Source organism: Geotrypetes seraphini, chromosome 11 (genome assembly GCF_902459505.1).
Source record: "Geotrypetes seraphini chromosome 11, aGeoSer1.1, whole genome shotgun sequence".
NCBI lineage: Eukaryota > Metazoa > Chordata > Amphibia > Gymnophiona > Dermophiidae > Geotrypetes > Geotrypetes seraphini.
In genome coordinates, this window is record NC_047094.1 from 70,958,730 (window position 1) to 70,976,082 (window position 17,353).

Below are 17,353 nucleotides of genomic sequence, written 5' to 3' on the forward strand. Positions count from 1 at the left end.
CAGAGACATACACACTCACAAATGCAGAGGGTTTGAATGAATTGCATGAGTATGTTGTAAAGAAATACATTGGGGTCAAGATTGACCATCTATCTCTCTGAGGACCAAATAACTTTCCCAAAATATAACAGAAATGGACTGAATTTGGCATGCAGAAAAAAACAGAGAAAAGATACACTAAACCCCCCCAACCCCCCATTTTATAAAAGCACGCTAGCGTTTTTAGCACCGGCAGCGGTGGTAACAGCTCCGACACTCATAGGAATTCTATAAGCGTCAGTGCTGCCGGCGCTAACAATGCTAGCGCAGCTTTGTAAAGGAGGGGATGTAAGTTTGAAAATGGGCCAAATGATTTGCTAGCAGCAATGGTAAGGCAGGAGAGGCTGTGGGCTATTTTGAGGTGAACACTTACCACATGCCAGTGGCAGGCAGGAAATCGATGTGGGACTGAAAGGATTTTCCACTTCTGGTTTGCACATGCTATTGTTTCTTGTTTGTTTCTGTCTCCTCCTTTGCTGGTACTAGACCCGGCTTTGGGTTTCTTGCTGCACCCTTTGTCATGCAGCACCCGAAGAGACTGTTGCATTCATCCTTCCTTAAATTTGGCCCAACTTTCCAGAACCCCTGCTGCTGCCAGCTGTCTTCAGTATCCAGACAACCACAGCTGTGACACCTGTGAGTTTTAATCTCAATCTCCCACCAACTCTCGTTTTGTGATGATCAGCAGCAAATCATTCAGATCTAAGACACTGCAAACTAATTTCTAGTCCCACTGCTCCCATCAGTGTTCGCTGTATGACCTTCAGTAGCTAGTCACTCAGAATAATGGCATCTCCAATACAAATTCTGGCCCACTTCTATCAGCAACTTCCAATGCTCGACCTTTGGTTCAGAGTCAAAAGTTATGACATCCAGTCTCCATTCTCACTGCCCCTACCTCAGCTTGATTTTGTAAGCTCTCTGGGGAATAAACCTGTACCTGAAAGTAATTTGCTATAAAATGGCTTGGGTTTGTTGTTTTTTTTTAAAATTAGGACATATGGCTAACCAAATAAATATTAATGATTTAGTGTTGTGTAGCCTCAGTTTTAGAAAGGATGACAGCAAAATCAGAAACCAGAAGAACTGTCTGTTTCTGGAAAGGAAGTCAAGCAAGATTGCCTCAGGTGCAGTCATGCATACTTCCTGCTCTCATCTTACAGGATTTAAAAATAGAGCCAAAAAGAGAGAAGTTGTCAGGCAAACAGATCTCCAGCTGCAGGGTCTATGCATAAACAAAGGTCAGATACCACACTTTCCAGCATCTCTGACTCCGAAGCTCTCTTGTATCTCTGTGCACACCTGAGCCCAGTGTTTCGAAGAAAGGAAAAAAGATCATGGAGCAGTGCCTGGCAGCCTGTCTCTCACTCCTGGGCCCCCTGCTCCTTTTCATACCATTTGCAGGTAAGATTACAATGACAAAACACCATCAACAACCCTAGCCTGGGGAACTCTTGGTTGCTCTGATACCCTGAAACTACTGGGAGGTCCTGCCCTGAGACCTCACACATTTGGATTCTACTCACCTTTCCAAATGGTGAGTTACATGCAGGGGCAGTTGGTACTTTCCTGTGCTAGAGGGCTTGAAATCTGTGTATACTCGCAGCAATGGAGAGTGAAGTTGATTTCCCAAACTTACAAGAAGCATCAGACAGATAGGCAGAATTTGAACCCTGATTTCCTTAGTTCTCAGACCACTGCTCTAACCATTAGGCTGCTTCTTTTTCATTCCATCAGGACTGGAGGGTCCTCAAATGATAATGCCAGAGCAGAATTGGTAGAGGGTTAGGTGTCTTCACCCTACTAGCCTTAGGAGTGACGGAGCACCCTAATGACTAGTACTGTGGACTGGGACTTTTCAAATCCCACTATGGCTACTTGTGATCCCAAGCAAGTCACTTAACTCTTCATTGCTCCAGGTACAGAAACTTAGATAGTGAGCTCACTAGGGGCAGAGAAAGTACCTGCATATAATAAATGCAAACCACTTTGGTTGTATCATATGTATATCAAATCCATGACTCCTTACCCTTCATATCTCTAAAAAGGAATTTGTTCTGGTAATATGAGTGAGACTCAATCTTTATGTCACTACAAGAGGGATATAGGGTGATGTGGGACTGAGAAGAGTATAGTCGGTCATTTCTGCTAGGTTTACCATATAAGAGGGATATAGGGTGATGTGGGAAGAAAAGAGCATAGTCGGTCATTTCTGCTAGGTTTACCATACAATAACCAATATTCAATGAATTTTGGAGTTTCATAGAGCATTGTTTCCCAAACCTGCCCTAGACACCCTACAGCCGGTTGAGTTTTCTGGAGAGATTTTAATGTTTTGGGAACACAATTAATGGTGAAGAAAGAGATGACAATCTTGGGTATTTGCTTGGATTCTGCTCTTTCGACGGGAAAGTAATCCTTAAGGTTGTTCAGGGAGTGTATGCACAATTGTATATTCTATATAGATTAAAATCGATGCTCTCATCATGTGATTTTCAATTTGTGGTTCAAGCACTGATATTGACTAGATTGGATTATTGTAACATGCTTTATCTTGGTTTGGCTAAGACAAAATGCAAGACCTTGCAGCAACTGATGAATTGATTGCAAGGTTGACAGCACATATCACTCCAGTCTTGAAACAATTACACTGGCTCCCAGTCCAACAGCGAATATATTACAAAGTGCTATTGACTGTGCACCAACTCTTATATTGGTCTGTCCCATTGTGTTTTCAAAACCTCTGGAAAATTTTTCAACCAGGTAGGAGGTTGAGATCCGAGGTAGGTATGAAATTAATTACTCATAAGGAGGACAGAATTCATTATGTAAGATCAAAAGTGTCTATGTTTTCCATAGCTGAAGTAAAGCTATGGAATTCTCTTCCCGGAACCTTGAAAATATGTATGGATTGTTTGAACTTTAAGAGAATGTGTGGAAACCCTTACATACAATAGAATTGACCTGGTTTTTCATAGTTAAATTTCAGTCCAAAATTACACCAAGTATCTTAATAGAAGAATGAACAATATAGGTTTTAGCATTTAAGACAATTGATGTAACGTCTTCCTTCGAATTCAGGGAAGCATAAAAGAATTTAGTCTTCTCGGTGTTAATTTTTAAATTAAATTCTACTATCCATGATTCAGTGGCTGGCATGATATCTATGACAATTTGATTAATCTGGGAGAAAGAGGTAAAGATAGGAATCAAAACCGTAATATTGTCTGCATAACTAAATAATTTAATCTTGAAATTGGACAATCTAATGTTTCTTGTTTGCTATCGATGATGAAGTCATTTTATATATTGAAAACGTCTTTGAACATACATGTTTTGAGATTTGATTTGATTTGAATTTGGATATACAATCTTCCTGCCTAAAATGATTAGGTAGGGCATTCCATAAAGTTGGTGACACAATCAAGAAAATGGTTTTACACATGGTGTCATAAACAATATGGCAGATTGAAGGGATTGAAAGGAGATTTTGTTGAGTAGAGCGAAGCAATCTAGAAGTAGTATAAGGAAGTAATAATTTGTAAATAAATGCCAGGGAATGTTCTAATTTTGTTTTGAAGGTAAGAAATTAGATTTTAAATGTTATACGATGAGATATGGGAAGCCAATGAGCATCTTTTAAAAGAGGAGTGACATGATTGAATTTTATGGCCTTATAGATAATTTTTACACCCTGTATTTTGTATGATTTTAAGTCTTCTAATTTCTTTCTGAGTGATATCTTGATAGAGAGAGTTACAATAATCTAGATGAAAAATAATTAATGAATGAATAAGGATGTTACGAGATGTTGGTCCCAAAAGAGCTGAGATAGAGCGGATTAATTTTATTTGTGAAAACATTTTTGTACAAATGAACTAATTTGCTGATTGAAGGTAAGTTTATCATCTAGGATTACGCCAAGAAGTTTTATGGTGATGTCCATTTTAATTGGGATTGAACTTATGTATTCTGGAACCTTTAAGGGTTCATTTTCACTGCTTGGAAAGAGTAGGGTTTTTGTTTTAGTAATGTTCAAAAAAAGCATATTTTCGTTAAGCCATTGGCTAATTTTATCCAATTTTTAATTGATTTCTTGGATGTTTCCTGAGCTTTGCGTTTGAACAGGATGTAGAAGCTGTATGTCATCTGCATACGCAAAGACAGTATTGATTGTCTATTGATTGAGCGAGGGTTAATAGAGGGGCTAGAAACAAATTAAATAGGATTGGAGATAGTATTGATCTCTGTGGCACTCCAAAGTGTTGGGTGTATGGTTTTGATGTGGAGTTTGTGAGATTCACCTGATAAGAACGATCTGAAAAGTACGAATTAAACCAATCTAGTGCTGTTCCTGAGATTCCTGTTGTTTGAAGTCTCCTCAATAACAAAGAGTGGTTGATAGTATCAAATGCTGCTGTTAAATCTAAGGACTGATTTCTATGATCTAGGAAGTATCTAATTGAAGTTGTGAGACCTAACAGTGGAGTGGTGGGGTCTAAAACCTGTTTGATTCGGATGCAAAGCATTTGTCTTTTCTAGAAAAGACGATAATTGGTTAAATACAATTTTTTCTCTGAGTTTAGCTAAGAATGGAAGATTGGCTATAGACCAAAAGTTTGAATATTCTTCCAGGAGGATATTTGGTTGCTTGGGAATTGGTCTAATGTTTGCCTCTTTCCAGCTTTTAGGCATAGTGTCAGTGGATAGGCTGTGAAAAAACATATTTTGAATACATGGACTGAATATAAATATCATTTTAAAATTGTAAATGGAATTGTGTCAAGAGAGTTACCAGACTTTTTTAAAGTTTGTAAGGTCTGTTGAATTTCTGATAGTGAAGGTACTGAAAATGTTGAGAAACTGCTAAATGATAGATGTGTGAATTTGTTCAGTGACCTGGACGGTTGTATTGCTGAAAATTGTGTAAGGTTGTTTCATACTGTTTTTATTTTACTTTCAAAATCTGAACTCTAGGAAATTTATATAAAAGGTTTGAAATAACATGGGTTATTTCTCTGCCCAGATGGGCTCAGAATCTAAGTTGTAGGTGAGATAATGGAGGGAGAAGTCAGTGCAGGATAATCTACTAGGGGACCCTAGACAATCAAGCATTTTGGGCCCCCCTTGAAATATAGATATATTTTAAATCTCCAACAAATAGTTTCTGACTGCAGAAGACAACCAGCAGAGGAGAAGACAGCAAGTAAGAAGCACTGCTCTCTGTTTCCTCCTGCTGGAGGATATAGGGGCTACTGAATTAGCACATCTCAAAGGGTCCCTCATAAACATTTGGGCCCTAGGCACATGCTTAGTTTGCCTGTGCTTTAATCCTGCTCTGCACCCACTGCCACATGGTCAAAAGAATCAGCAGCAGCATTTGAACCCTGAATTCGCTGCTCTGACTGTTGCTCTGACAACTAAGCTATATCTACACTCCACTTAACAAATCAAAGGTACTTGTGGCTGACTATCCTGCTGTCCACGGAGAACCTACATTACAGGTAAGTAACTACACTTTTCAGCAAGCAACAGGCATGCCAGACTGTATTAAATTTGGATAGGGTTACCAGAGGTCCGGGAAAACCCGGACATGTCCTCTTTTTAGGATTGTCCAGGTGCCTGGAGGGATTTCCAAAACCTGGCAGTTTGTCCGGATTTTGGAAAGTCCCAAACTTGGTGCCATGTCTGGAGGGTCTCTACGCATATGTGTATGTCGACATGATGACATCACACACATGCCCGTGATGTCATTGCGCCAATATCTGCGCATGCGTGGAGGTCCTCCAGATGCAGCCCCGAGCTCGGAGAAGGAGATATGAGGTTCATGTGGGGGTGGAGCTGGGGGCGGTTGGAGCAGGGCTGGGAGAGGAGCGGGGTGGGGCCAGATATCTTCTTTTTTTAAAAGAGGAAATCTGGTAATCCTAAATTTGGAGCCAACTAACAATCTGACTTTCATCAGGGAATCAGGGGGCTTATAGCAACAGTTCTCAACCCAGTTCTCAGGGCATATCCAGCCAATCAGATTTTTATGAAATCCATAATAAATATGCATGAGGTAGATTTGCATGCACTGCCTCTTTGTTATGCAGACTTATCTATCATGTGCAAATTTGTTGCGGATATTCTGAAAACCCAACTGGCTGGGTGTGCCCTAATGACTGGGCTGGGAACCACTGACTTGTATGAATGAACTTCACTAACAGGTTTAGGCTAATTGATATGCACTTGGCTTTATTTCTTCTCCACATGTGGACTTGTGGATCTTGTTTTTCTTTTTTAAGGAAATATAATCTGCAAGTTGGAGCTTGCCCTGGGACTATAGCAGGCATGGCTCACTGTCCTGAGACTGGGGAGCCTGCAATGATGGAAGATTAGCATTCTCTTGAGGGTCCAGGTTGCACTGACCTCTGTTTGAAATTTCTGTTTTCTGTTCCTGCCCCCAGTCTGAAGCACTCCACCATGTCCGGAGGAAGTACAGCAGCACACTGGGGCAGACAGTTCTTGTTGTTCTCTGTGTAAATACACAGAATGGGAGAAGCAGGGCACAAAGGACAGATAACCCTGCTCCAGTTCTCTAACATAAAGATTATCTGGTGAAGCATTTCTCAAGCTGGTCCTGTAGTATCCAGTGTAGTCAATCTAGTTTTCAGGATAACCCCAATGAATGTGTGAGAGGTAGACTGACATACCAAGGAGACAGTACATGCATATTCGCTGTTGTTATCCTGAAAACCAGACTGGCTAATTCTAGGTCCACTTGAGAAACATTGCTCCTCTGATCACACACTGGACACCATTCCAAAAATATTCAGAACTGTTATTCCCAAAACCTGTCCAGGTTTTCAGGATATCCACAATAAATATTCATGAAAGAGAACTGCATGCAATGGAGGAAGTACATGCAAATCTCTCTCATGAGTATTCATTGTGAATATTCTAAAAACCTGACTTGGCTGGAGGGCGCCAGGACAGGTTTGGGAACCACTGGCCTAAAACTAACTAAGACAGGGCTTCCCAATCGTGTCCTGCAGATTCCACAGCTGGTCGGGTTTTCAGGATGTCCACAATGAATATGCATGAGATAAATCTCTATACCAGTGTTTCCTAAACTGTGTGTTGTGGTGAACTCACAGGAATACTGTTGAGGACGACACAAATAGCTGCCAGTCCGGCACCCCACCTCCCTTCCCCCAGTGGAAAACCTCTCTCCCTTCTCCATATCATGTTTAGGTATAAGTAAGATGCAGCTTACAATCTTCAGGGTGCTGACAGCTTAAACATGCTGTCTTTAATGGTTTGGAAGCTTTTCCTTTGCTGCAGCATCCTGCCTCTGCAGGGACAGGAAGTTGAAGCAGACAGAAAAGCTTCCAGGGCCACTGAAGGCAGTATGTTTAAGCTGCCAGCAGCTTGATGATCACAAACTGCATTGTGGAGAAGTTAGAGAGAGGTACCAGATCAAGCGCGGGGGGGGGGGGGGGAGGGAGAGAAATACTGCACCTGATTGAGAAGAGTAAGCAAAAAAAAAAAAATTGGGAGAGGGGAGAGAAGGAAGGAGCCAGATGCCAGACCAGAGATGGAAAGGAAAGGAAGAGGAGGGGAGAGGAGAGATGGTAGACCATGAGGGAGGAATAGTAAGAGAGATATCAGATGGGGTGGGAGGAGGAAGAGAGAGAAGGATGGGAAGGAGAGGAGAGAAATGCCAGACCATGGTGGGAGGAGGAGAGAACAGTTAAGGGGATGCCATGCGAAAATTACTGTCACACTAAGGGTAGCTTAAACGGAAAAAGTTTAGACTCCACTGCTCTACACAATGGAGGCAGATTTGTTCGTTTACAATAATTTAAAATTTATTTTCAAATGGGATCTGAAAATACTCTTATATGTTTTCAGCCAACCTAAAGAAAATCATCAGAAAGACTGGAAAGGTTAGGGCTCTTCAGCCTGGAAAAGAGAAGGCTGAGGAGAGATATGATTGAAGCCTATAAAATCCTGTGTGGAATAGAATGGGTACAAGTGAATCGATTTTTCACTCCATCAAAAATTACAAAGACTAGGGGACACTCGATAAAATTACAGGGAAATACTTTTAAAACCAATAGGAGGAACTATTTCTTCACTCAGAGAATAGTTAAGCTCTGGAACGCATTGCAAGGCGGATAGCATAGCAGGTTTTAAGAAAGGTTTGGACAAATTCATGGAGAAAAAGTCCATAGTCTGTTATTAAGACATGGGGGAAGCCTCTGCTTGCTCTACATTGGTAGCATGGAATGTTTCTACTCTTTGGGTTTTGGCCAGGTACTAGTGATCTGGATTGGCCACCATGAGAACAGTCTACTGGGCTTGATGGACCATTGGTCTGACCCAGTAATGCTATTCTTATGTTCTTAACCAAAAGACCTTCATAAAAAACTGTTCAAAACAACAGGGCAGATTTAACTCATACATATTCATTGAGGATATTCTGAAAACCTGACTTACTGAAGGGTTCATAGGACACGTTTGGGAAGCTCTTAACTATTCACCTTGAGTACTGTGCACAGTTCTAGTCACCGTATCTCAAAAAAGATATAGATGAATTAGAAGGGTGACCAAAACACTTCTCGTATGAGGAAAGACTAAACAACTGGGGCTCTTTAGCTTGGAAAAGAGACAGTTGAGGGGAAATATGATTGAGGTCTACAAATTCCTGCATAGTGTAGGACAGATAAGGGGGAACTGATTTTTCACCCTTTCAAAAAGTACGAGGGGGACACTCAATAAAATTGCAGGGAATACTTTTAAAACAAATAGGAGGAAATATTTTTTTCATAAAAAGAATAGTTAAGCTTTGGAATTCACTGACTAGAGGATGTAGTAACAGCGGTTAACATAGCCAGGTACAGTATAAGGAAGGTTTGAACAGACTATGGAGAAAAAGTCCATAGTGTGCTATTGAGACAGACATGGGGAAGCCACTGGTTGCCCTGGATTGGTAGCATGGAATGTTGCTACTGTTTGGGTTTCTGCCAGGTACTGTGATCTGGATTGGCAGACTGGGCTAGATGGACCATTGGTCTGACCTGGTATGGCTATTCTTATGTTAAATTTTAAATAAAATATAACCGAAATATGTTGCCATGTCAGTACAACATAATGAATATCTTAACAGGCAGCAGAAAGGAAAGAGGACATTACATTACATTAGTGATTTCCATTCCGCCAATACCTTGCGGTTCAAGGCGGATTACAAAATAAGTTATCTGGCCATTTCCAGAGGAATTGAAGAGTAGAGCGAGTTGCTTCAGAGAATTGGGATGAGTCTTGCAGTGCTAGTTTGTCTTCAAGGATGTCTTGAATAGGATGGTTTTTATGTCTTTTCTAAACGATTTGTAGTCTGGAGTCGTTATCAGAAAATTGGAGAGTTGGTAGTCTAGATTTGCTGCTTGTGTGGCTGGAAGGCCATCGTACAGTTTTTCTCATTTGACGTCTCTGATTGGGGGGATGCGTGAATGGTTTGTACGTTCTCCTGTGTCTGGTTGAGATAGTTTGGATTAGGCGGTTGTTTAGGTAGGCTGGGCTATCTCCGTTTATGGTTTTAAATAGGCAGTAGAATTTGAATTGCACTCTTGCTTGTATTGGGAGCCAGTGTGAGTCGAGGTACGCCGCCGTGATGTGGTTGTGTTTCCTCAGTGAATAGATAAGTCTTAGCGCTGTGTTTTGAACAGTTTGTAATTGTTTTATCATGGTTGTGGGGCAGAGGAAATAGAGTATGTTGCAGTAGTCTAGAACAATGGTTTTCAACCTTTTTATACCTATGGACCGGCAGAAATAAAATAATTATTCTGTGGACCGGCGGTTGAAGAACACTGGGCTAAGTCATGGGCCAGACCCCGCCTATCTCTACCCAATCTCCACCTCAGAACCCGCCCCCATAATAGTACTAATTGCACCTTGCACGTCCTGTGCCTCATCTGGAAGCCTTCCCTCTGACATTGCAACGTCAGAGAGAAGGCTTCCGGTTCGGGTGCAGGATGCCCGTAGGAGCCACTGCCTGTGGCTTTGTGCACTGAATCAGTTAGGAAGAGGGAGCTGGTTCGAAGGTAACGCCGAATCGATCGCACCGTGGACCGGCGGTTGAAGAACGTGCTGGCCCTGTGGACCGGCAGGAAATTTCTGTGGACCGGCACTGGTCCATGGACCGGTGGTTGAAGAACACTGGTCTAGAAGACCGAGGACTAGGGACTGGACCAAGAGCTGGAATTGTGTTCTGTCAAAGAATTTTCAAATTTGCCTTAAGTTTCTCATGATTTTTGATAGATTTTTGAATGATTTTTGTATTGTTTTGTTGATTTGTAGTTGCATGGTACAGCATCTGTCTATTATCATTCCTAGAAGTTTTAGAGTGGGTTGTATGGGGTATGTGATTGAGTTTATTACTAGATTTGTTATAGTTGGGGTTTTATTATTTTCGAGGAGAATGAATTTTGTTTTGTCTGGGTTCAGTTTCAGTTTGTGATAATTCATCCATGTTGCAACTGTTTCAAGTGTCCTGTGTAGTGTGTCTGTCATGGAGGACATATGAAGCAGACAAAATGGGTAAGACAAAGGCACTGGGATAAATAAACGTAGGTGGATATACTGAATGAGAACTCATATGTATAGCTGAATAAGTGTAACAAATTTTACAAACTATTTATTGAATGTACACACGAGCAAACTATAGCATTGCACAAAAAAATCTCTAAAAATTAATGACCCGATGACGATAGGGGGCGTAAAGCCAGTTGCTATGAGATATTATTGAGCATCTGGTGGCACCTCTGAGGGCCTGAAGGAAGCTTATTGAGCAGTTTGGATATAGAAGATTTCGTGGGGAGGGTTATAGTGAAACCCTCTCTTTAGGTTGTCATAGTACACATTCTTCTACAATTATACTTTAGTTATGTCTATATACTAGCTGAATAAGGTATGCATAATTTGGCTAAGCTAAAGGGCATATTGGAAGCCAGTGCAATCAGCACTAATTGTGGGTGTTTATGTAGTAATGTAGGCTCTTATCAAATCGACTGCTCCCAGACATTCCAGGAAAAACTGACCGAATTTCCAAAATGCAGACTTGTTGATGCTTGATCAAAAAGTACAATGCTATAAATTGGCATCTCAGTCTAGGCACCCCAATGCCATGGGCTTAGCGCCAAGATGCCATAGTATTTATTTATTATTTTATTTGACAAATCTGTATACAGGATCTATACTCATAAAAATGATTAAATAATTAGAAAGTGCTCAGTAAGTGATATACATCATCCCAAAAAGGTAATGGTTACATCTGCCACATCACAGCACCACCGCCCTACCAAACCCTGATATGGTTCAAAAGAAACTTTTCAAAAGCAAAAGAAAAAAGAGAAACTTATCTCTATTGATGTCCAGATAGAGTCCTTAGTACGGGTGCAGCTGGAGGTGATGACCATTACCAGTTTCTTCAATTCCCCAGATAAAGTCCAGTGAAAACCCATTAAATAGTGTGTCCCCCCAAAAAAATTTGACAATCCAAAAACAAGGATAGCTCCCTCTTGCTCTACACGAAATCATGTTTCACAATTGCTTCTTCAGGAGGAAGAACCCCTCCCCCCCCCATTGAATTTATTTAACAAACTGAATAAAGGCTGTAAAGCGGAAGCAACCCGGACAGTTCCCAAAGCTGGTTACTCCACTCAGAACACAGAGTTCAACAACTGAGCTATATAATGGGGCTATCAGTTGTTGAACTCTAGGTTAGTGGTCATTAGGCTAATGGTCAGTGACCTGAGAATCAAGGAACCTTGTTTGATTCCCACTGCAGCTCCTTGTGACTCGAGCAAGTCACTTAACCCTGCATTGCCCCAGGTATAAAATAAGTACCTGTATATACGAATATGCAAGCCACTTTTATTGTAATCACAGAAGGGCAGTATATCAGATCCCATTCCCCTTTCCTGTTTTGCTCTTTATTAAATCTGCAATGTACAATTTAGATAGTTGTTGTTGTTGTTGTTTTTTTAATCTTTTATTTGTCAATTAGGGTATATAAAATAAATAAAAAGTTTGAACAAAATTATGAGGGCAAAGCCAGAACCAGTTTGGTCTCTGGCTTAACTTCAGTCAGTGAGAAACCCTGCATAGCACTGATGTGTGGCTGACCCCTGAAAGGCAGAGCATTTGGCTCTCTGTGGTATATACAGTTTAGAAGAGAAATTGGGAAGGAGTCTGGGCTCAATCGTATTCTAAAATATCTCTTTCCTGTAAGGTATCAGGATAGCTGTCCCTCCATAACCGTTATTTTTATTTTATTTTTTTGAGGGGGGAGGAGGAGACACAGAATATAAGGATGTGGTGGACAACGTGGCAATGTTATGAACAGCTCTGGACTTTTTTTCCCCACAGGATCTTTGAACTGTAAAGTAATGATATACCCAGTACCTGCCTCTGTGATGTCCAAGGTAGGGAATGATGCAACCCTGGAATGCAGATTTAATACCAATGAAAACATCAATGTCACATGGATGAGAATCCAGAATGACTGCAACGTGAACAGGACTGTCATCATGATACATGAAGGGCAACAAGGCAGGATACAGATACACAAGAACAATAGCAATGCCCAAATCCTCATCCAAAAAGTGGACAGAAATGACTCTGGGCTATATGTTTGCAGGGTGTCAGGGAACGGACATTCTCAAAGCTCCTGCGGGACCTACCTCCAAATTCTCAGTGAGTCAAAATCTGAAAATCCACTTCTTTCGTTTCCCTGAACTCTATCATCATTGTACCCCAAGTCCCCATGTCATTTTTATGTAAGCACAGAGTACTAATGTCATCAACCTGCAGCCACAATTACATCATTACTACATAATCCAATGATACAAAGTCATCACTACTTGTCCATTGAGCTCTTATGTCTTTGCTGGATGACCTAAGAACTTTGATGTCATCACTCTTAATGTGCAAAGTCATGGTTTCTAATATCAAAACATGACTCAACTCCAGACAAGTCCTTCCCCAGAGTCAGCATTGTAAAAAGATAATTTTAGCTTAGTGACATTGCTCTCTCCCAGCCCACTTGGGGTGGAATTCTGTATAGATCACCCAAAGTTAGGTGCCACGATGATCCGTGGTAAGCTAGTATTCTGTAAAGGGCACTCTGCGCAGAGCTGCCTTATAGAATCCTAGCTTAGTAAGCATTTCACACTTCACTTTGGACGCAAGTACTTATGCCTGTCAAAGGCTGGTGTATAGGCTCACACCCAACTAATGGCAGTAAGACGCACAAATGAAGGTATTCTAAAACACAATGCCTAAATCCTGTGAACACTCCTTGTCCAAGAAATACCAGTCAGGGATCAGAGTAGATTTCAATTATCAAATTCACATAGACAAATCTACTCTCTTCCACTGAGGGAGAAGAACCAAACTCACAATTCAAATCTAGATGTAGATTTGAACTGTGAGTATGGTTCCCCTCCCTTGGCGGAAGAGAGTGGATTTGTCTGCAAATTTAACACTCCTCACCCCCCTATGACCCTCCCATGGCCAACTTTGGAGTTATGCACTATGAAAATTAGGTGTGCATGCTATCAAATACGGCGTTGGGCAGACCTGCGTGTAACTCCTAATGACTGCCATTTAAGTTCTTGTTAACGCCAATAATTGACTGTTATAATAATAATAATAACAACTTTATTTTTGTATACCGCAGTACCAGAATAGTTCAAAGTGGTTTACATGACAAGAGACTGTACTTCAACAGTGAAGTTACAAATAAGTCAATCAATCAATATAGCTTAGCAAGTCGGGAGCAGGCAAGAAGGAGATAGCGAGGTTATAAACAAGTCAATCAGCGTAGCTTAGGAAGTCGGGTGCAGGTAGGTAGGAGGTGCAGGTAGGTAGGAGGGGCAGGTAGTTGGGAGGTACAAGGCATAGTTAAAGGTAGAGTTACAAGGAGGGCAGGAGTCAGAGATATTTGTCAAAGAGATAAGTTTTGATTGATTTCCTGAAAGTTTGGTAGGAGGGAGAATTAGAGATGAGAGTGGATAGACATTTGTTCCATTTGCCTGCCTGGAATGCCAGGGATCTGTCAAGGAATCTCTTGTAGATGCAGCACTTTAGGGACGGGAAGGCAAACAAGTGGGCGTTACGTGTGCGGGTGGGGCCAGGTCGGACAAAGTGATCTGACAGGTAGATTGGAGACGAGCCTGTTAGGGTTTTTGCAGAGGCAAGCAAATTTGAAGATAATCCTTGCCTCCATTGGCAGCCAGTGCAGTTTTTTGTAGAAGGGGCTAATATGGTCTGATTTTTTGAGATTGTAGATGAGTCGAACGGCTGCATTCTGAACGAGTCTTAAGCGTTTGATGGTTTTTTTAAATGAACCTAGGTAGATGATATTGCAGTAGTCTAGGATACTCAGGATTAGTGACTGGACCAGTAATCGGAAGGAGCCATTACTTTGCATGCGGATCATGGATCAACACGCAAAACTGAGTGCTGAACTTTGGGCACCCTATACAGAAGTCTCCTAATGCTAGATACACCTCACTTTCCTTTCTGTATCACCCAATCATTTCCTGTTCTTTTCCCAAGGACTCCTCTTAGCAGCTCTCTGATGCACTCATCCAATGACTGCTCACGCCTCAGCTCCCCTCTCTACATCACTGTCTCTTCCCCATCAGAGGCAGTTCTCACTTGAAGGACACCCATTTTTTACTACATCAGCCCATCTCCCGTGCCAGATTTCATTTTAGAGAAACTCACATGATATAATTTCTCCCTCCCTCATAGTGGCATAGTAAGGTGGGGCAGACCGCCCCAATCGCCTGCTTGGTGGGAACACCGGCACCTTTCCTCCTCTCTTTTTCCCTTCTCATTCCCACCCTTTCCCCACCATGCACACATCTTCCCTTCCCCTCCCCCCATTTCTCTAGCTCTTCACTGGCACAAGTACAAGCTCCAACCTGTTGTTCGCGCCAGCCTTGGCTCTCCCTCTGACATCGTTTCCTGGTCATGGGACCTGGAAGTAACATAAGAGGGCGAGTCGAGGCCGGCTTGGGCAGCAAGTTGGAGATGCTGCTCGTGCTAGGGAAGTTAAAGAGGTACGGGGCGGGGAAGAAGCATATGTGTGTGGTGGGGGTGAGGGGGTGGGGGGAAGAGAGCGGGTTGGGGCGCCACCATCCCAGGTGCCTCCTATTCCCTCACAGGCTGGTGCTCAGACTCTAATGCCAACATTAGAGGCTATTAGTGCCAGAATAGCACCAGTGCTAGGGTGCACAGAATATTTAGAGGTCACTAATGCTGGGGACAATGTGTGCCAAAGTTGGCCAGAAGTAGTATTAAAATGTAGTCAGTCCTAGGCAAATCGGGTCCTTAGCTATTCCCTCCCAATTTTCAGAAACAGCGCACACATCGAACTCTGCCCTTACTGCTGAAAACCAAATGCCAGTTCGGAGTTGGTACTGGTCTCGTGGGTCTGGGAGCAGCAGGGGGAGGGATGGGCTGTTGCAACTGTATAAGGCCCCCTTCCTTCTTTATACATCCTGAGAACAGGCTTGTTATTACAGCAGGGGTGGAGGAGCCGCTCATATAGGCATCAGTGGTGAGTGCGACTGAACACAGGGTCTTGGGAGGGAGACGAGCTGTACTAGTCCTCATTTAACCATGGGCTCCCCTCGCCCCATTTTGACTGGGCATGCGCACAAGAGCTGTGCTTACTACACTAGGCACATTCCTCCCTCTTAATTTCCCAATGCTCATGCTAATGGCATGCATATAATTTGCATGCTATTAATTTTGAACATTGTTCCGTGCTGTTCCATACAGTGCTGGAGTCCTGAGTATCGGAATGTCATTGCCCTTCCTGTTCTCAGTCCTTATTTTCCTCTCTGAATCCACCCCCCCCTTCATGTTAGCTTTCAAGGAAACCTCTCTTTCTCCTAGGACAAGCAGGATGAGTCAGCCACATATGGGTGTTGTCCCAACACCTCCCAATTTGCGGATAAGCTCTCCAATAGCTCAGAGAGATTTTTTTTTTTTTTTCTCTGAGCACGTGCAGTGCCCAGGCCCCACTGGGCATGCCCGAGCCTTACCCATTTCCCCCTGTTTCCCCCTAATCCCCAGTCTTTAGTTTCCGCCCGTTCCCATCGGTCGGATTTTTCTACAGCTCTCCATTACAACTTTTCTACTCATCAACTTGAAGATGCCTGAATCATCTAAAGAAACAACTGGGATGCAGGAGGAGGATGAACACACTGGATCCTCATGAATTGTGCGCCCACTGATTGGATCCGGCGCTCGAGGTTTCCGTGTGGCTTGCATTGTGCGCACATGTCACCACGTGCACGCAAGCTAAGGAAGAGGGCACTGAGAGACTTCATGAAGAGAAGTGAGGCCCGAGAATCTTCCTCCAGCAGCCATCCTCATCGGAGCGTAGCAGCGGGGGATCCACAGACGAATCCGGTGAGGAGCCTCCAGGACATCCTGGCTCAGTCAACCCCCCCGACTGCAACTTGCCCGGTCGAGAAATCTCTCCCGGAGGTCCTGCATGCTGTCGCTAGCTGCCAGCTCCTGCAGGAAGCCGATAGGAGTCTCACCAGACCGAGAGATCTCTCCAGGAGATCCTGCATGTTGCTGCTTACAGCCAGGCATGAAGAGAAGTGAGGCCCGAGAATCTTCCTCCAGAGCCATCCTCATCAGAATGCAGCAGCGGGGGATCCACAAGCTACAGTGGCAAGGAGCCTCCAGGATGCCCTGGCTCAGCTAATCCCCCCGCCTGCACTTGGCCCGGTAGAGAAATATCTCCCGGAGTCCCTGCATGTTGCCGCTTAGAACCAGCCTCTGCAGGGCAGCCGATAGGAGTCTCGCCAGACTGAGAGATCTCTCCAGGAATCCCTGCATGTTGTCACCTACAGCCATCCTCTGCAGGCCAGCCGATAGGAGTCTTGCATGCTGCTGCGTAAATCCACAGCCTCTGCAAGCAACAGATCGGGGCTTTCACCCTCCAGACGGCATGCTGCCTCTTACAGCCAGCCTCTGCAGGGAGCCGATTGGGGTTCAAAGGTAAGTCCTATCTGCTTGTTTTTGGGAAAACCTCTGATAATCTGTTGCAGCCCCGAGGGCTCTGCCCCACCCTCCTCCCAATCTGAATTTAAGGAGAAAGAATCTCCCATGCTTCTTTCCCTTGGAGGGGACTTGCAGACCTCTCCCCCCCCAGTAGGAGACATGCTGCCCCAGAGTTCAGCTTATAAAGGACATGCTGAAAAGAAAAAAAAAAACCCAACTCGATGTTTCTTTCCCTCTTGGG

The 17,353-nt window shown here is 43.1% G+C and overlaps 1 protein-coding gene across 2 annotated transcripts in view; it reads left to right on the forward strand.

The window, feature by feature from the left end:
• The window catches only part of CD79A (CD79a molecule), a 70,365-nt gene that overhangs the window by 5,655 nt on the left and 47,357 nt on the right, over positions 1-17,353 (forward strand). The window contains exons 1-2 of one of the 2 annotated variants that reach the window (XM_033914541.1): positions 1,329-1,443; positions 12,448-12,774. In XM_033914541.1, the coding sequence (XP_033770432.1) occupies positions 1,377-1,443; positions 12,448-12,774 (394 nt within the window). In that variant the 5' untranslated portion in view covers positions 1,329-1,376. Of the gene's footprint in view, positions 1-1,328; positions 1,444-12,447; positions 12,775-17,353 lie in introns of those variants that run through there. The other variant, XM_033914543.1, reaches the window with a different exon arrangement.